Here is a 20,300-nt window from a genome sequence, read left to right on the forward strand (position 1 = left end):
TTTTACCTTTCATATCCTTCCGTCTATGCATGGACCAGTCTGCTTCTAAAGGGTGTGCAGAATGGCCTCTTAAAATCTCCAGAAAGATGACCTGTCACCCACTGGGTAAAATCATTCTCAAGGCTAAGTGAGGAACACTTACCTATTTTCGTTAATTCAAAGATATTTTTCAAATTTTAACTTTTCTGAAATGAGATGACTTTTTAAACTAAGGGTGACACAGATTCAGGGAAATCCTGCTTCTCCTTGGCCTGAAATGTTGCTCTGAGAGGGGTGGTGGGATGCCCAGTGTGGTGATAAACAGTTACATTATTCGAATTCATGACTTTGGAGCAAATGGATTAACGAGTATGAGCTATCTGCTCGGCAGTTGGGAGGGACACCTCGGCATAGATTTTTGCTCACTAACAATGGCTCTCTTGCTGGTGCACCAGATGCTGCAGCAGTTTTAATGTTATAGTTAAAATCTGGTTGTTGTTAATTTTTTTGTTTTAGTATAAGAAAAAACTGTTAGAACAGTATGAGTCATACGACATAAATATTCAGCGTTCACATTCCTGTGGGTTTTGAATGCCAAACAACATTGTATGCCTACATTTTTAAAATTTGTATTGTAGAATACTAGAAAACACTTGGTAAGTTCCTTGGTATTAAGTAGTGCTATAGCATTTTTAAAAATATATACTATAAAGTAAACCATTCATAAATTCCAAGGCAATGCCAGTTATGTTAAAATCCTGACTACTACATCATCCACTTCTCATGCATACTCCTATTTCATTATTTTAACCCACTGAGCCAAAAAAGTAAAAAACCCAAAAGAGAAAAAATATAATCAGAAAGCACAAGTGTGCACACAAATATTCATATGCATTTACATAATCACCCGCTTAACAGATTTGGCGTCATTAAAAACACCAAGGCTTCCAGTAAACCAAAAGTATCTCCAAAACATGCAAAGCTACAGGAGACTAATGGAGATTTAAGGAGTCCTTCAAACACCCGTGACTGGAAACCTGCAAAAACAAGAATTCCACACCTACATTTGCAATCAGCAACCACAATATCTAGACTATAAGCTTTCCATTCAATTAAAACTGAATTTTAATTGCACAGGTTGCACACAATTCAGGTTGCACACAATTCATTTTCAAAGAAAATACCATTAATACTAGGGAATTTGACAGTGACAATCAGAACATGATCCAAAAATTCATGGGAAATTCCTTTGTCTTCAAGCATTCAAGGACAAGAAATTCATAATCAAAAAAATAAAATTTATAAAATAAATCAGGCCACGCAACAGAAGCATTCTTTGATTAATAAGTCACATGGCACCAGCGGTAGGTAGGCTCAGTGTAAATCTATACACTTTGGGATGTGATTCTGTTACCCAGCGTCCCGTGTTACTCTGTTAACCGCAGAGAACACTCTAGATGAACTTTACTGAGTTGTGGTTATGATCAAACAAAAAGCTTATGTGTGTTATGTGTGTTTATCCATAGTTTCCTGCACCCTAAAGTGAGCGTTGCCAGAAATAAACTGCATCGATTCTCTCAGCACACATGCCTACAGACTGTTGGGGGCCCCCTGCCTATGTCTGAGCACAGTAAGAAAACACCCTTGCTCACACTGCCCCACTCTGGCCAAAAGAGAAATTAGGTGAGCTCTTGAAAAGCGTTCTCTGCAATTCCTACAAATTCTCAAAGTGAGATGGATTTCATGAAAAGATGATGTTTCTCAAACAAACAAAGCAGTTAAACGGTATATAATGTAGTTTAAAATTTCAATTTATTGTTTTGATTAACAATTTAAGGGCTTAGTCTGTTGTTGATACTATTATTTTCATTAAAAAAACTATGACACTTCTTGTAAGGATAGAATAAAATAATAGGGGAAAGGAGGAAAGAAGGAAGGGAAAAGGAAAAAGACATAAAGCTATGTGTGTCTATATATACATATGATAGCTAAAATGACTATACTACTAACTGTATTAGTTCTTGGAAAAGAACAATTAATACTCATACGATTTGATCAATTTTACATGTCTATATCTGGTAATCTAAGCAACTCTTTTGAAGGTAACAATATGCAATGTTATAACCATTGCCAAATTCCTATCATCTTGTTTTGAAAGCCTGTACTGTTATTGTTTTTGGTTTGTTGTTGTTGTTTGTTTGTCTCTTTTGCTTTTTGTTTTTCTTTTGTGTCTTTTTTCTCTTAAATAAAAAAGAATAGAACAAAATATTACACTGATGTATAATCCCACTTGCTATATCCAATTGTGAATGTTAAAAGACTGGATTTATATTAAACAATTCATATTCATTCAAGTAGGAAAATTACAGAAATGATCTTATTAGGAAGCACTGCACTGTAATTTCCATAATTATTTTGAGATAAAAACAGAGTTACTGGGCTTTAAATGCAAGAAGAGCCATAGTGATTGAAAAGCAAGGCTAAGAAATTTATAAACTCCTAGTTCTGGCAACAATTCATTTTGAAGCTGTTTGTCTATATTCAATGCTTGATATTAATAATAATAGCAACAATAATGTTAGGAATTAACACTTACTCACCACTTACTGTGCCAGACACTGATATAAGCTCTTTACAAGTAATAATTCATTCATCTTAATGATGGGATTACAAAATGAGGTACTATCATGATCCCCATGATCTTATACTCATACACAGAGGAAGAGAGAGATACTATTACCTAAGTCAGAGATGGCATAAGTAATCTGACTCCAGCAGCCTGTTCCTTCAGCTATGTTGTACATTGCGAAAAGAAAACATCATTTACTGTCTTTACTCAACCCATTTATTGCCCTCTGAAATAACTGTGATTCTTTGTTTATCATTCTGTTTATTATCATGGTCAAATCAATACATTGCATTTTATTTAGGCATGGACCACTCTAATATAAGTATCACTCAAAATCAGCAAGAGCAAATGCTATCAAAGGCACACATTATCTTTAGATATCTATGTTCCCACATGCATGTGAATAAAAGTAACAGAATGTGAGGTGCCTAGTAACTTCATTGCTTCTTCATCAAACTGCAGTCTGCCAAAAAAATGTATACACACTTCAGGAAAAGAAAAAAACTCATGTAAATATTTTAACACTAAATTTACTGAGACATCATGAGATTACTACAAGTTATCTCCGGGCTCAACAATTACAAGAGGTGCTCGGAGTAGTGACCATGAGCTTCCAGATGTTGATTTGCACAGCAAACTGCTGCTTGGGTAGCCTAGGTCACTGAGATTATTGACCCTCATTTTCAATTTCTTTTCTTAGCGCCGGCTATGTTGTGGGTTCTCCGCTCTACAGGACAGGACGTCAGGATGTCTCACAGGGAAGTCTTTCATTGTTTAGTCAGGAAAACGTGCACCTGACAGAAGTCTTTTCCTGAAGTGTGTATATCTTGTTTGGTGGATGCTGTGGTCCTGATATTTTAAATGATGTCCATCACAATTTTGAGCATCTTTTTCACATTGATCACCAAGTCTACATATTTTTAAATTACCTGAATCTCTGTCTGTAGCCTCAACTCTTGTGACAAACTCCCCTGGACCTCGGTTTTCTTTAACTGACGCTTCGTACAGGTGCTGCTTAAATACTGGTGCCTCATCACCAACATCAAGGACGGTGATGGTCATCGTCTGGGAAGAGGAACGTGCCGGGATGCCACCGTCCAGGGCCATGAGGGTCAGAATGTGTTGAGTTGTTATCTCATAATCCAAAGGGCGAGCTGTGGTCAGTAACCCTGTTTTAAAGAGAAGCCAAGCAACATGGTATGAATATTCCTCGGGTTAGTAACAAGTATGCTCACCCTACCTATGTTCATCTCATCTAACTTGATTAAAAGCTTCGAATTTTTCATTGAAGAATGAATCATATTAAACCAACCCTAAAATTTATACATGGCCCAGAATAAAAGTTAATAGTACAGTCAGAAAAGTGCATTTAAATTATAAAGGTGAATGATTATTCAAAAATAATCTATGCTATACCATCGTCTGTGAAGAGGACTGTTATTTACCTATCCCATATTTACCTCACTTTAAAAGATATCTGATACTAACAATCTATAGGTTTTCCCATGACATGGCACTTCCTGTGTCAAAGTAACCGACTTACAAATTTGGAAGTATGATTACATGGTTTAAACCATTTTATCTTTGTTGAAGGGTTATGGTCACTTTATACTTGCCCGAGGTGTCTTTTTTTATTAACAGATAAAGGCAAAGGTGTCATAACCCAGTCAATGGACTTCACAAGTCAAACACACCTCTGATCTGTTGCCACAGAAGCACAAACCCATACAAGCTGCATTCTACATGGGTAGTCATTGTGGAATTCCACCTGCCACACTTTTCTTTTATGGTTGCTGACTGTTCTTCCCATCCTCTACTAAACATTCTTCAAATACTTAAAAAGGTTTAGAGTTAAGTTTTAGTAAATACTTTTTTCTGCAATTAATCATCACTTTGTCCTTACTAGCCCATTAGCTGTTTAAAAGTTTACTATTTGTATTTTATGACAAATTTGAGACTTGCAAGGAAGAATAAATCTCATATGAGTTCATTCATTAATGATCATTTTATGTCTGAAAAATCTCTCAGCTAAAACACCCTCTACATTTGCCCAAGATGCGTAATATCTCAATTCCTGAGCCGGTTCCAATTCTCTTCCTCCACCTTAACAGTCTTCCATAGACCTGCCTTAGCCATCATCCTGGAAAACACTGTAAGTATCTTGGAAATAGATCCTCAGAGACAGGCGGCTCTTCCAGAGCCCAGCGGCCTGCTTCTGGGCCGCCTCTGTCAGCTGGGAATGTGGGCAGTGCTCACATGCGCTTCAGAACGGAACCATGTGTGCAGGATTTAATAAAGATTTTGATGAAATTTTCCAGCAGAAAAGGGCCAGACTTTAATGATGACTTCCAAGCCTTGCACACTCAGTCTCATTCCAAATAATGTTCTGATTAAGAGTTGGGCCAAACAGTGGTACATTGGAGATGTTTTTCCATATTGAAATACCTTTGTTTCTTGTAGGACAAGTTACAAGTCCACTGATTTTTCAGTGCCCCCTGAAGACAAAGGAGGGAGAAGTCCATTTCAAAACTCAAAGACTGATACTTTGTATACATTCTTTACCATCAGGTTCATAAAATACTATACTGCCTGTTATCTGGCAACATGGTGACAGCAAGACAACTGACTGACAGAGAGGAACACTGTCACAAAGTACTTGACAATGAATAAATGTTTGTGCAAAATATTCAGTGGTATTTATTTCCCTGATGATTACTCATAAAAAAGACTAAATCTAGAAATCCCATTGGCCAAGCCATACCTCTTCTTTCCAAAAGAATCACAGTCACCATATTTCAGTGACACATGCACACTCATGTTTACAGCAGGACAACTCACAATGGCTAAATGATGGAAGCACCCTATAGGCCCATCATCAGATGAACAGGCAAAGGAAATGTGATATGTGTACACAATGGAGTACTTCTCAGCCACGAAGAAGGATAATTTTGAGTCATTTGTAGGGAAACGGATGGACTTTGAAACCATAATGCTAATAGCAACATGCTTTCCCTAATATGAGAAACCAAATTATAAATAATTTAAAGAGTAAAATAAAAAAGAGATAGTAGGAAATGGAGGTAGAGTATGGAGAAGGGAAGGCAGGCGACCTGGGAAGCAGAGAGGAGGACAGAGGGAAGCGGAGGTGTAAAATAGATTAAGATGCAGTGTGTGCATGAACCAGTCCCTCAAGGGAAGGGAACTGCTAAGCACTGACAACATGCACTAACAATCCCATTTCAAAGAAACATACAATGTTACAACTGATGGGAAAAGCAAGGGCCTTGGTGTCCACATAAATTCAGAGATTAAAGCAGCAGTTCCAGCTATTTGCAAATATTTGCATAATCGAAGGTGGATTTCCATATCCAAGTCTCTAAGTGACCCTGTTGTTCAGGTGCGCTGCTGTCTTGACTTTGTTCTGGTGCCATCTCCTACTACAAGGATCCCTTTGGGGGCAGCAAAGAGGTTAGCTATTGAACCTTCAGCCCATTACAGAGGAGGTGGCTACAAAACATAATCGAAGTTAAAGAACAGGCAAGTTAAAGTTGTGGTTCTGCAAATACAACCTCTGTACTTATTATGCATATAACTAAAGGAAGCCAAAACTTTTGAATTTATTAATGCGTTTTCATCTTGAGAACACTTTAATAGGGAGAAATGAAAAGCCTGCTTGTAAGCAAATAATAAGAGACTTTAATTAGAAGTGACAGAAAAAGAATCCAAATCAAAAAGAAGTAAAATTATCCTTGGCCATTGACTACATCATCTTTAAGAAGAAAACTCTAATGACTTCCAAGTTAATAACACAAGATCAACATCAAAAATTAGTTATGTTTCTATATACTCATAAGGAATTATCTGAAAAAGAAATTATTAAAAAATATCATTTATGGTGATGCCAAAAGGAATGAAATACTTAGGAAAAAAATATCTACCCTGGCAAGCCCAAACTATAAAATACTGATGAAAGGAATTAAAGAACACATACTAGATGCAAAGCCATCCCATGTCCATGGGATGAAAAACTAATACTGTTAAAATGTTAAAACTATACAAAATAACCTATAGACTCAGTGTGATACCTATGAAGATTCCAGCGGCATTTTTTTTTTGAAAAGAGAGAAATAAATGCTAAAAATTCATATAGAATCTCAAAGAACTCCAAATAACCTAAATAATCTTGGGGAAGAACAAACCAGCTGGAGATGCCACGCTTCCTAACATCAAAACATGTCATAAAAGTGTAGCAATTAAAACAGTATTTACTGGTTTAAAGACAGAATGGAAACAGAGAGGAGATCCCAGGAAAATCACTCTTGCTTTGGATATGAGGGCCACGAATGGCCAGGGATATAGCTCAGCAGCACAGTGCCTGCCTGGCAAGTGTGAGGTTATGAGTTCGATTCTTGGTTTAAAAAAAGAAAGAAAGAAAATGCCATGGATACACAATGGTGAGACAGATGCTTCAAGTTGTGTGGGACAACGTGCAAAAAGCAATGAAACTGAATCGGTATCTTTTATCTTTTATTACAAAAAACCTCGAAATAGGTTAAGGATTAAGGTAGGACTGCAAAGAATAAAACTCCCTGGGGGAAAAAACATTACGAAAAAGCTTTATGACATTGGTTTGGCAATGATTTTATGAATAAGACAAAAGGGAAATAAGTAAGAATTCACCCAACTGTGAAGCAAAGAAAATGGAAAACTATGGATTGTGAGAAAATATTTTCAAGCGTGTATCTGATAAAGGGTTATTATCCAGAATGCGTGAAGAACTCTTGCAACTAAACAAGAAAAAAAAAAAAGCAAATTTTAAAAAGACTGAACAGAGAACCTAACTTCTTCAAGGAAGACATGAAAATGGTCAACAAGCATAGGAAAAAAATGTTTTGAGTCAGTCACCAGGGAAATGCAGATCAAAACCACAATGATGTATTTTAACCCTCAGGATAGCTATTATTATAAAAAAGGATGACAAGAATTGTCAAGGATGTGGAGAAAGTGAAATCACGGCACATTGTTGATGGTGATGCAAAATGTTCCAGCCAGATGAGGGTGCAGCCTCTGCAAAAATCTTTTTAAAATTCAAATAAAACTATCACACTGCCTGCAACCCCACTTCTGGATATTTATCCAAAATTGTTGACCTCCAGATCTGCAAGACATAGTAGCATTTCCTTTCCTACTGCAGCACTGTATACAGCAGCCGAGGTGTAGAAGTTGTGCGAATGTTCATTAGCACATGAACTGACAAATAAAACATGGCATACATGAGTGCAGTGGAACACGATTCGGTCTTTAAAAAGAAAGAAATGCCATAGTATGCAGCTTCATCACTAACAGCCAGATACTACATGATTCTACCTCTCCGAGATGTCTAAAACAAGAATCAAATTCATAGAATCAAAGAGTGGATAGCAGCCGGGGTGGTGCAGGGGGTGGTAAGAAGCTTAGGTTTCAGCTATAGGGCTGAGGAGTCCTAGAACTCTGTAGTGCTCCAGCACGAAGCATGATGTGTTGCAATGTGTTTGTAGGGCAAGACTCACGTTGTTTCTTACCCCAGTAAAATAGATTAAAAATGTTTCAAAGTGACCCCAGGGCACTGTACCTGAGGATTCGTCAAGCACAAAGGTCTTGTTTTCGTTTCCGGCGTGGATGCTGTAGGTGACCTTTCCATTGCTTCCTTCATCCGGATCTTGAGCCCTTACGTGGTGCACTGAGGAGCCCACGGTGGCATCCTCTCTGACATAGGCGACCGGCAAGGACAGGAACATGGGGCTGTGGTCGTTCATATCCAGAATCACCACTTTGGCTATGAGTGACCTTGAGCGCCGGTCTGTCACGTTCACAGCCCTGTCAGATGCAGTGACTGTCAAGATGACTGCTGGGACTCTCTCTCTGTCCAAGGAGGACGCAGTGACCAAGGTGCCAAATGAGGGATGGATGAGAAATGGGTTCACCCCAGCCTGGGGGGACTCGAGGAAGTACTGAATCCTGCTGTTCAGAAAGCTACCGTCACCATCCTTGGCGTTGAATGTGTACACCAGGGTCCCTATGGGAACGTTCTCCGCCACACTGATCACTATGAACTCGTCTTGGAAGGTTGGAGAATGGTCATTCTGGTCTTCCACATCAATACTGAGGAAGACTGTGCTCTGCAGGGGAGGACTTCTGCTCTGGTCCTCGGCGAGCACCCTGAGAAGATAATGCGGGGTGGTCTCGTAATCAAGCTCCCGGGAAAGAAACAAGTCCCCGCTAGAGCTGTCGATGGCAAAGTGACCACTGTGGTCATCTGAAGCAAGGCTGAAGTGCAGCTTCCCGCCGTGATACTGTGGGAGGTGATCGGGTGACTTCCCCAAGCTCATGATTTTTGCAGGCTTCATGCTCTCTGGTAAAACTAAATGTCTGATATGCTGAGAAACGATAACCCGTTCCCTGGACAGCGGTATCACCTGAAACCAGAATAAACAGAAGCTGTTCCTCTGGAAGAGTTAAGTAACTGACTGAACAGTAACAGTTAATGGCAAACATTAAAACACACCATTATATCATTTGAGAAGCTGATTCCTATTTGCATTATATAAACATGGGGTTGGGGGGAGAACATCTTTTTATATAATGTAATTCCAGCATGCTCAGAAGTCTGCAGTTGTGTAATACTGCAAAGTTAAGAAACGCCAGAATTTTGGGATTTTCAGTTTGCTGTAAGGTATGTTTGATGAGGCCATGCGATGATTAAGTTGAAATGCAGCCTTTGTGATTCCTGAATTGGAATGCAGGATAGCTGTTCTCCAAATTACTCGGAATCTAAGGACCAATCTATCCAGAATGATGGCTTTATCCATTTAAATATCTACCCATGGTGACATCTTTATATGATTGTTTTGGAAACACAAAACTTGAGATATGATTATACATGTTTTCTCCTAATGCACATTTCTTTAATACATAAAGAGTATAACTTGAAAACAGAACTCACAAGAAAATACATTTTTGAGTTTACACACACGTAAAATGTGCATTTTTTAATACATACTGTTTGTGTGTATGTATACATCTGATTATACCGTGAATCAACAAGGAAATCCAGTTATGCAGAATTGTCTTAATTTCGCTGGTTGGTACAACTTTTGCCTACTATGAACACTTTACATAACTTGTTTGCTTACTGTGATTTCAGTGAAGTCTTACAATATGGATCTTAGGCAACTGATCTAAGTTTTTAAAAATTGCTTTAAACTATGGGATTTAGCCTATGGCTATTTATTAATCATCCAGTTTCTCCTGCAAATCTGCCAGGTTGTTGCAGTTAGGAACCATTAAAAAAAGACATCATTTGTGTACAATAAACAAAGGAACACAAATGCCCAGGTAGCAATATCTTGTGAAGAACTATATAAAAAATTATTTGGACCTAAATGATTTCCTTGTAATAAGAAAGTAGGTATATCCGAGCAATATGATCTTAAAATAATACTCACATATTCAGTGTACCTTCTTTCTGTCCATTTGTATAAAAATCAAGTGAAAACCAAGAGCGCATCTTCCCCGTTTGAAGGTGACAACATTACCTGAATATTAATAACCGCCCGGCCTTGCAGCGGGGGCTCGCCCTGGTCGCTGGCAAGGACCGTCAGCCGGTAGAAGGGTCTGTAGTCGTAGGAAAGTATCGTGGTTGTTCTTATTTCACCACTATTGCCGTCAATCTTAAAATGATCAGAATAATCTTCTACACAAACAAAAAATTTAGAAACTAATGTAAATTGACAAGATAGAAAACTGAGAATCGATGAATCCAGGAGGTTTATGATCACCTGGAAATATTTATTTTCCTAAGTTCTCTAAGAGTCATGAACATGTTCATGGAGACAGACATAGGCAGCCTGATAAAACCTTGTACAATGTACACATGTATCAAAATACCACATAGCATCCCATTACATATGCAAATATTGTGGTTTTATGTATCAGTTTTGACTACATTTAAACTAACAGATGCCACTAAAATATAAACAGCAAACAACAGTTTTTTAAATGATATAATGAACTTCCCATGTTCACTGCCTTGCTTCAATAATTATCAACTCTTACTTCATTTTTTTTTTCCAACTTAGGTACTTCTTTTCCCTCATTTTTTTCTGAAGTCTCAGAAATCATATAATTCTTTTTCTGCATGCAATTCCACATGCATCTCTAAAAGACAGGGAATATTTTTAAATTATCACAGTATTGTAAACTTTAAATAACAATGATTTCAAATACCATCAGATACTCTGTAAGTTTTAAAATTTTCAGTCATCTCATAAATAGGTTTGCTTGTTCAAATTAGCATTAAAACAAAATCCACACATTACCTATTTGACTCGATGGACAGCCACCACCTATCTTTTTAACCTTGCCCTGCACCTGATCTGAAGACCCGGGTCCTGTCTTTGGAAGTTTCCTGTACTCTACGTTTGGCTAGTGCTTACAATGTGTAGCTTAGTATGCTCCTCTGGCCAGTGCTGTCCTTACATTGGGGAGTAGACCTACACAGCTGATCAGATTCAGGTTGGCTTCTGGGAAACTACTTCATAAATGCTGCATTTCTCTTTAGAGGCACATGTTGGCTACCTTCATGTTTCCCTGTTGGTCCTGCTAATAATTCATAGCTTACACTTACGAATGCATTAAGTATTGCAAAGTATGTGATACTCTGTTCTTTGTATTATTCTCTCTACTTCGTTTCTTAGCTGGAATACTTCAATAAAGAGAAATTCTCTTCTGTCTACTTTTTGGTAACCCAGAGGGTCAGTTCACTATCATAGGAAATGCATTTTGTTTAATCATTTGTGGAATAATGAATTGGTCTGGTACCACCCTCCACAGTTCCAACTGTGATCAGTGAAATTTTGTTCTCTTTTGCTTTAAGAATCACCAAGCTGCATTTAAGCAGATTTGCTTTGGCACTTCGCCAGGACAATCGTTACTGAAGCTGTGATTCCCAGGTCTCCTGGTTGGTATCTTCCTCATTGTTAGTAACCTTCTAGTATCTGCTGTTCTGAACTGCGCACTCTTTCTGTAGATTTCCTGTCGAAAACTTGGAATCAGCTATTTCTCCAGGATTCCTGGTTCCTTTTTATGGAAAACGGGTTGGGGAGACAATAGTCCAGACATTTAGGGTAGTCATTGTTTTTGCTTTTGTCATTTTCAGTGGACAGAGAGTAGCTATACACTAAAATATACGTTCATACTGATTGCATATAATTCAAATTGAGGCCATAGAGTTTTTAGTCAACTAGCAGGTTGCATTCTTTAACAAAATTGGAATACTTCATATAATCAAAAAACAAACAAACAAACAAAAACCCACCTCACAGAAAGCCAGGGTAGAAAAGTCTTTTCTTTGGTTTAACAGTTGCTAAATCACTAACACTGAGCAGTTCCTCAGCAGTGAGAGGGGCATAAAGGCAAATAAAAAAGAATGTGTGCCTTCGTAACACTCAGAGAGTGAGCAGGAAAATATGTACACTTATTAGCTGTGATTTTTAAGCTTTAATCCACTTTCTTGAGTCTCACAGGAACAATGCAAAATATTCTCATGAATGTGATATGTATTTTTGTTGCTGTTACCCTGATTTTTTATTATGTTCCTTTATAGGATTATATTTTGCAGTTATCTTGATTTTGTAATGCAAGTAAAAATACCACTGCTTTTATAGAGTTAGACCCCCAAGCATCATTTATAAACTAATTAAGTAGTAAATTAAACATTCAGAATATCTGATGAACATCAATGTATTGCCTTCCAGATTGATAATTTCTCAGTAATTCACTGACAAGGTGTAAGTGAAGCAGAGAACTGGGCACACCAGGTCTCATCGCCCTCCCCTTTTCCTGCAGGAAGTCACCTTTCTACCTGAAGTGGTTATTTTGCTAGTCCATGCATTCATAAATATACTTGGCATGGTTTTGCCTATTTTAAGTAACATTACTATGTGAGGATTATAGCTGAACAGTGTGTGCACTTATATACCTCTTTTGGGTAGATCATGTTCCCTTCAGCAGCTAAAAACAAAAAAAGTGATATGAAGATCTCACTGACCTAATGAACTTAACAGAGGAAGATTTTTCAACCCATGATTGTGTAAAGCTCATTTCTTCCCAGGACCAGATTTGAATAGTGATTAGAAAGATCCTATTCTTTATGGCCAAGTAATATTTCAATGTGTATACATTACATATATATGTGTGTGTATATGTATATATATATATATATATATATATGTATATATTCCCCATTTTCTTTATCCATTCATCTATTGATGAGCATCTAGGGAAGCTTAGATCCTGTTAATCGTGATACTACAAACATACAATATTTATGTATCACTGTACTCTGTCTTTAATTCTTTTGCTAATATACGAAGGAATGTTATAGCTGGGTCAAATGGTAATGCCATTTTCAGTTTTTAAAGGACTCTTCATGCTAATTTCCATACTGGTTTTACTTGAATACATGCCCACCAGCAATGTAGATAGGTTCCTTTGCCCTTCACATCCTCGCCAGCATTTAGTGTGTGTGTGTGTATTTGTGTGTGGTCTTGCTGATAGCTGTTCTGACTGAGCTGAGATGGAATATCAATGTGTTTTGAACTAATGGTGAAAGATAGTAAACATTTTTCACACACTTATTGGTCATTTGTACTTCTTCTTTTAAGAAAAAGAATCTATGCATTTGTCTATTTGCTGATTGGGCTATTTGGTCTGGGGGTGTTTTTTGAGTCCTTTATTCTAAATACTAATCCTCCAACAGAAAAAGCGCTGGAAAGACTTTCTCCCGTTCTGCAGGCTGCCTCTTCACCGTTCACTGAAAAAGCTTTCGAACTGAATGCAACCTCATTGGTTGATCCTTGCTATTATTTCCTATGTTACTGGAGCCCTAGGCAGCAGTCTCTGCCTGTGCTGTGGCTTCGAGTGTTTCCTCTATGTTTTATTCTAGCAGTTGCAACGTTTCAAGCCGTAGGCCTAGGTCTTTAATGCATTTTGATTTTTTTACAACATGAGCTCTGAAGGGAAATGAGTGGAACTGGAGACCATCATGGTAAGTGCAATGGGCCAGACTCAGGAAGTCAGATAGCACACACTTCCTTTCACTCAAAAAATTTGAAATTTTCTTTACCGATAATCGGTCACACCTGGACCAGATGTCGGCAGTCCATCTTCTCCCCAAAATCAGAGAAAAAAGAGATTATGGGAAAGTAGGAGAGCGCCTACTTGAGACAAGAAAAGTAAGCAGGAGGAAGCCGAAAAAGGAAGAAAGGTAACCAGGGTGAAAATAAACAATGCACGTTATGTGCATGTTAGAATGTGACAAATCATTCTGTATAACTAACATACACTGGTAAAATTTTTAAAAAGAAGTATTGGCAGAAAAATTTGAGGGGTAACTAATAAAAAGTACAAGAACGAGTAGCTCTTCTTAAATATGGCTCATTACCTCTGGACAATCCACAAATCCACTGTTCAAGTGGCCTGGAAGCTTGCAAAGATCTTCCAGAGTATCTACCATGGAGAAGTTAGGATGCCTTCCTTATGTGGTCAGAGCAGCATGAAGGAGACCTTGCTCCTGGACCAAGGAGGACATGAGAAGAGCCATCTGTCACTTCCCCAGGGAGAGGCAGGGCAACAGCTCAAAGCAACGTTTGTGCAGAATTCTTGTCATCTTTTGAAATTTGCCTTCCAAAAAAACCTAGCCCTTCAGTCTGGGGCCTTCACCCTGAGTAACATCCAGAGGGCTTTGTGCATTGTTTACTGTGAGACAGGTCCTTGTGAAGACACTGTGTTGCCCAGGCTGGGTTCCAAGTTTTCATCCCCCTCCTTGAGTGCTGAAATTACAGGCATATGTCATCATGTTCCCCAATGCAATTTGTCTTTTACTTAAGTTTCAAGGTTTGACTGGATCAATGTGTATAAAGCTTTAGAGCTTTCACTTTTGCTGCTATAGAGTACTTCACTCAAACGTACCCCATTACACCCGCCATGGAAACTGCTCTGTTCTGTGACCCACACTGCACACACGCACGATGGCTCCAAGGTGTGAAGTAGAAGGAAGCCCGCACAGCGCAGCAGAGGACACCTCCAAGTGGACCACACACCACTTCACTGCCCCGACCAGCTCTGCCAGGGAAGCTGAGGATGTCTGAACCCACTTCTGATTATTCAGGATCCTTTTTCTGCAAGCATCCTTTAATCTGTTAACATCCATTTTCCAGTTTCTTATTTAATTATTCTTCCTTTCCTTGTTGATTTGTAGGTGTTCTTAATAAAGTTCGAGGACAATTTTCTATGAGTCCACAGGCTGCGATGATCTTCTCCCTGTTTGTGACTTGACCTACAACACTGCGCACCTTATGTGAAGTTTTTAGTTTTAATGTAGTTTTATTTTTCTATTTCTTGGTGAGTATTTTCTCTTTTTTACCCACAAGTTTATGTAGTCTATTTCTTATTTTTTTTTTCCTACAATAAAGGGGGATATTCACGTTTACATAGCTGCATCTTTGATATACAGAGAGGTAGGTTCCGCTCAATAAAATGTTACTTTTCCTATACAGGTAATCGGTCACACCTGGGTCAGACGTTGGCAGTCCGTCTTGTCCCCATATATCATGCATCCAGCCTCTGTGTGTGTGATACAAGTCCTCTACTCTTTCCCACTGCCTTGTTTATCAGCAACTTCATATGATCTTGTCTTAATTAGAAAAGTTTGTAAGTCCTCATCCATCAGGCAAATCTCCTACTTGTTCTGCTGATATTGCCTTAGTTACTCTGCTCTGTTTTTGCTGCTTATATGACTTTTAGAATCAGCTTGTCATGTTCCATCAAAAACCCACTAAAAGTTCAGTAGTACAGTTATAAATACATTAAACTAATCAATATATTTGTGTTCTTATCTTTAGGCTACTGAGCCTTCCTAAGCTGAGCATGATACAGCTTTTATTTAGTTTTATATGGTCTTCATTATTAATTTTCTACAAAAAGGTCTTATTTATGTTTCATTGGGATTTTCCTATATTCCTTAATAGGCATGATTCTGACTCAGATGATTTCTGAAGCTTATGTAATCCACGGGGTCCTCTGTGAGAAAGAGAGGACCAATTACAAATATAAATTGCCTATTGGCTTTGAACTCAACTCTGCCCTAAACCACATGGTATGTTTATGAATTCACCACAGTGAGAGTGATCTTTGAAAAACTTTAGCGTTTAAAATGCTATTGAAGTTTGTACACTGACATTGTTCCTGGAGAAGCTGCTGTGTTACCGTAGTCCAGTGCTTTGCTTCTCATACCTGTTGGGTTTTACATGAAAACAATCAAGGTACTTGCATGTAAGGACAATTTTGCCCTTTGGTTTCATGTTTGCATCAAGACAAAGCAACAAATATTCTTAAAACAGTGTAAGATTCAATACCCACTGAAGCTCATCACAACAAATCTGAACCCTGCACATTTTAAGAGAAAGCATGACAGTGCACCTGCTGTTCTCTGTGTATACACCGTGTGTCCCCTGATTCATGGTGTGGTACAGCTAGATGTGATATATTCTGACCTTAATGGTGCTTAGTCTTCCTAGGGATTCATAGACTCTTGACCACACAGCACGTTAAATACTGCTTCTTCTCCTCCTTACTATTTCGTTAGTTTCAGTAAAAGTTGATTTGCTCTTCAGATTATTGCAAATTACTCACTTAAGGTAAGTGGTTTATATTTAGGACAAAAAGTAGCATTAAGTTTTCATTAAACTTGTAATTTTTTTTCTTTTTTAAAAAAGTGAATGTGACTCTTGGCAATAGCAAATTTGTTCGGAACAATGTTTGTCATTTGGTGTTGTAGTCAAAGTTACCTGGAGAGTTCTAAGCAATCACAATAAAGCATATTATTTTCAGAAGCAGAAAGTAAGTAAAGGGGGTTCTACAGTCTTTTAATCCTTTATGAATAATGACTTTTACCTGAAGACACCGAGTAGGTAACTTCAGCATTGTTTCCTTCATCGAGATCCTTTGCAAACACGGTTGTAACCAACATATTTACTGGTTGGTCTTCTAGAACCTGTCATCAAAACAAGTGGCCAAGACATATCACTGCAGTCTTACAAAGAAGTATAGATGGACCTTTATATAAAAGAACACATTACATTGAGCATTCTTCACTATTTTAAAATCCACATACAATTCAAATGTCTACCATGTAAAAGCTAGATAATTAGAAGTCCATGAGAAGAATCCATCTTACAAAGTTAAATCTTTTTCTCAATTTCAACAAATTATCTAGGGCATTTAACTAATTCCATAAAAAAGAAAAGAATAAACAATTTTATATTTTAGGTCTATAAAAATAATTGTAGCATATTCTCACATCACATTCTGATGTCATATTTTAAAAGGCTACTACCACACAAAATATGCTTAGATAAATGCAAACCTTTATTTCAGGACATATACCTTACAGGGAAAACATAAATTAAAAGGAACTTTCTTGAAATACTGAAATGCACATGTGAATTTAACTATCCAATTAAGCAAAAGATAAGTTAATGGTGAGATTATAAGTCTCCATGATAATGTGATGATTTTTGCTTTGATAAAAATTTTCTCTAAATCTGGCTTCGGAAGATCAACATGAGTTCAATTTCACCAATTTTTTTTTTTTTTTAGTTTTTTGGTGTGCATATTTAAGTAAAATTTGAAAATGTAATTCAGTCATTTCAGAGCAGTAGTTTCCTAACTTTTTATTCTTACATCCATTAAAAAGTTATGAGTACCAGGTAGGTGTGGTGGCGCACTCACTCCTGTAATCCCAGCATTGGGAGGCTGACACAGGACAATTGTTTGCAAGTTAAGACCAGCTTGGGCTACAAAGTGAGCCTTGGGCCAGTCTGAACTGCATAGTGGGTCTCTGTCTCAAAAAGACAAAAAAAAAGTTATGAGTACCTCCAAAACATATTAATTATACACAAGAATATGCCAACTTGCTATGTAATTGTAAAAGACACAGAAATGGAAATAGAAATCTATGCATGTGCTCAAAAAAGAGGAACTTCTACAATCGTTGGCTGTACATCTACCCACTTCAGGACTAAAGATTGTTTCTGTCTTCACCCATCCTCCCAGTACTGTGTACCAGCTGGGATTCCACAGAGATACATGCAGGAATGTTATACACATGAAAAGGGATAAATGACATCCCTTCACAGAAAAGCAGCTGAAGGTTTAATCCCAAAGAATATATTTATACGTTTTCTTTCTATCTTTTTGTTTGTTGTTTGTTAACACGCACAATTTCATCTAGAAATCCTGCATGTACAATGTCAGGAGACCGATTTAAAAATTTACACTTTCTACCACAAGATGGCGCTCAGAACAAATAATCAAGGCATTACAAATTCATCGCAAGGCTGCTTCACAAACCTTGATATGAAATTCCTTCCCCGGGAGACACTGAGGGAAGAATGGGCTGTTGTCGTTGATGTCGGTGACTGTGACATAAACCGCCATGGTGGCATTTCGCGGCGGCGAGCCATGGTCTGTCACCAGGACGGTCATCTGATGGTGCATCTGGTGCTCGCGATCCAGTGCCAACCAACCAATCAGCTCACCTGAGGGACGCAGGGCAGAAGTAAGACCAAGACACTGGACTGTAACACTGGCAATGGGTGCCACCCCCAAATAGCCCACCGAAGGGACGTCACCGCAGTGTGACCCCTGCGACCATACCCATAAGCAGTCTGGCTCTGTGGTACCACTGAGTTTCCTGAAGTTGCTCTTAAAAATACCACTTCAAACTTGGTACGTCCGGAGCTTCAATGATCTTCCATCAACCATTTAAGCCAAAAAATATGAGTTCATAAAACCCAGTGATTTACAAGGTTTAAAAATATACCGCTTGTGTTATGCTGTTGCACACAACAGTGGAAAGCAGGCAGGGATGCGGTTGCAGATGCAGAGGGATGAGGGTCTGGGCCCAGGTCCCTCCCAGCGGTGCCATCTGCACAATGCGGTCAGTTGCAGGTCTGCAGGTGTTTTGCAAGCTGGATGTTACTGCACACGCGGCACCTGTTACTATTGCTTCACGCAATGGCAAAGAGCCCTCTTGAAAATAGCATTCCTTAGGGAATGGCTCAGCATTCAAGCATACGCTTTCTTTTTAATAGAATGAAATACATGTGTACCAACAGTAAATATTAATGTTCTCTTTTTTTTCTATATCGTTGCCTAAAAACTTGCCCCCTTTGGCAAGTTCCTTCACATTCCAATTATGAGGACTTAGGCACAAATCTGGACCTGTTTTGCCCATCCACGTCTCTCGCTCTGCAGCACAGGAAATCCTGGGTTTCCTCAGCGTGTGTGAAGAGACCTCTTTGTGAAAAAGTACACATGAAGCAGAAACCACCGAACTTCTTTTACTGTACTGTGGATTCACACTGAGCTACATCTCCAGTCCTTTCTATTTTTTATTTTCAGAGTCTTGCTAGATTGATAAATTGCCTAGGCAGGGCTCAGGTTTGCTATCCTCCTGACTCAGCTTCCCAGAGTCCTGGCATTATAGAGATGCACCACTATGCCCGAGCATCAAACATTCTTACAGCTAAGAGTTTTTTCCCTCTAAATCCAAATAAAATGACATTGGGTTGATAGATAGATATATAGATAGATAGATAGGTAGGTAGATAGACAGACAGACAGACAGACAGGGTGGTGGAAGGGGAAGGGGAAATCTCACACATTTGGATGTCTCTGAATTGGTGGGCAGAACTACAGTGTTTGCCATACAAACAATATATAAACAGTGTTAATTATAACTGTGATTTTAGTGAAAATAATACATACAGTTGCATTTCTCAAGTTCTAAACTGCAATTCCCTGAAAACCCTAAATTCTGAACAGCAAACATTGCTATTTCATAAACTGACTTAGACTGACAGAGCTGTTCAGAGGTTACATAGAAAAGATCATCAGGTTTGGCCCGGCCGCGGTGCCAGGCAGGGCTTTTTCCATGGGCACTGGAGTCCTGGTCACCGTAAGGACTGCTCAGAGCACCAGGATGGGGAGGACCAGGTGCAAGGATGTCCTCCAGCCCTTTCCTGCCCCTCTGTCCTTGGAAATGAGAAGGGGTGAGCAGCCCCCGCCCCCGGTCTTTCAGGCCCCTATGAGTCCTCCAAGCACAATCCAGAGCGTTTTGGGAATGATCCCTCTACTCATGATGAAAGTACCACACTCTGGGGTTCAGCTACTCGCTGAAGCCATGCGACAGAATGAGGTGCAGATACCTGGTCTTCTGAATCTGGGTCCTGGACCAACTATAAGAGAAGGATGATCAGGGAGAAGCAGCTGTAATTTGCATATTTAGAGAAAGATCAAGCAAAAGAGGAGGCTGAGAAAGCCACTGTGGTGAGGAGTGGAACGGGCCAGGTCTGCTCTGCACACCTGTGCAGCCCAGCCCTGCAAGTGGGGTTCCACTCAGGGAGGAAGGGATGCTGACACCAGTCTGCACTTCTGCTGGCAGCCACATGCCCTGCAGCAAAGTCTCACCCTATAGGGCAAGGGGAACCCTCTAGCTCATACCTCCTGCCTTCACAGCAAAGGCTTGAAGTGGGTCAGAACTGAACCCAAATCCTGCCGTACCAAAGGGCAGGAGCAGCACAACAGAAGT

At 38.9% G+C, this 20,300-nt stretch overlaps 1 protein-coding gene across 1 annotated transcript in view; it reads right to left on the bottom strand.

The window, feature by feature from the left end:
* The window catches only part of Dchs2 (dachsous cadherin-related 2), a 236,042-nt gene that overhangs the window by 51,558 nt on the left and 164,184 nt on the right, over positions 1-20,300 (bottom strand). The window contains exons 6-10 of the mRNA XM_063260869.1: positions 18,059-18,246; positions 16,601-16,700; positions 10,183-10,340; positions 8,220-9,063; positions 3,538-3,777 (exon numbers count right to left, since the gene is read on the bottom strand). Coding sequence (XP_063116939.1) covers positions 3,538-3,777; positions 8,220-9,063; positions 10,183-10,340; positions 16,601-16,700; positions 18,059-18,246 — 1,530 coding nt within the window. The remainder of the gene's footprint in view (positions 1-3,537; positions 3,778-8,219; positions 9,064-10,182; positions 10,341-16,600; positions 16,701-18,058; positions 18,247-20,300) is intronic.

Source organism: Cavia porcellus, unplaced genomic scaffold (genome assembly GCF_034190915.1).
Source record: "Cavia porcellus strain 051 isolate PalLab524CR breed Dunkin Hartley unplaced genomic scaffold, mCavPor4.1 scaffold_14, whole genome shotgun sequence".
Lineage (NCBI taxonomy): Eukaryota > Metazoa > Chordata > Mammalia > Rodentia > Caviidae > Cavia > Cavia porcellus.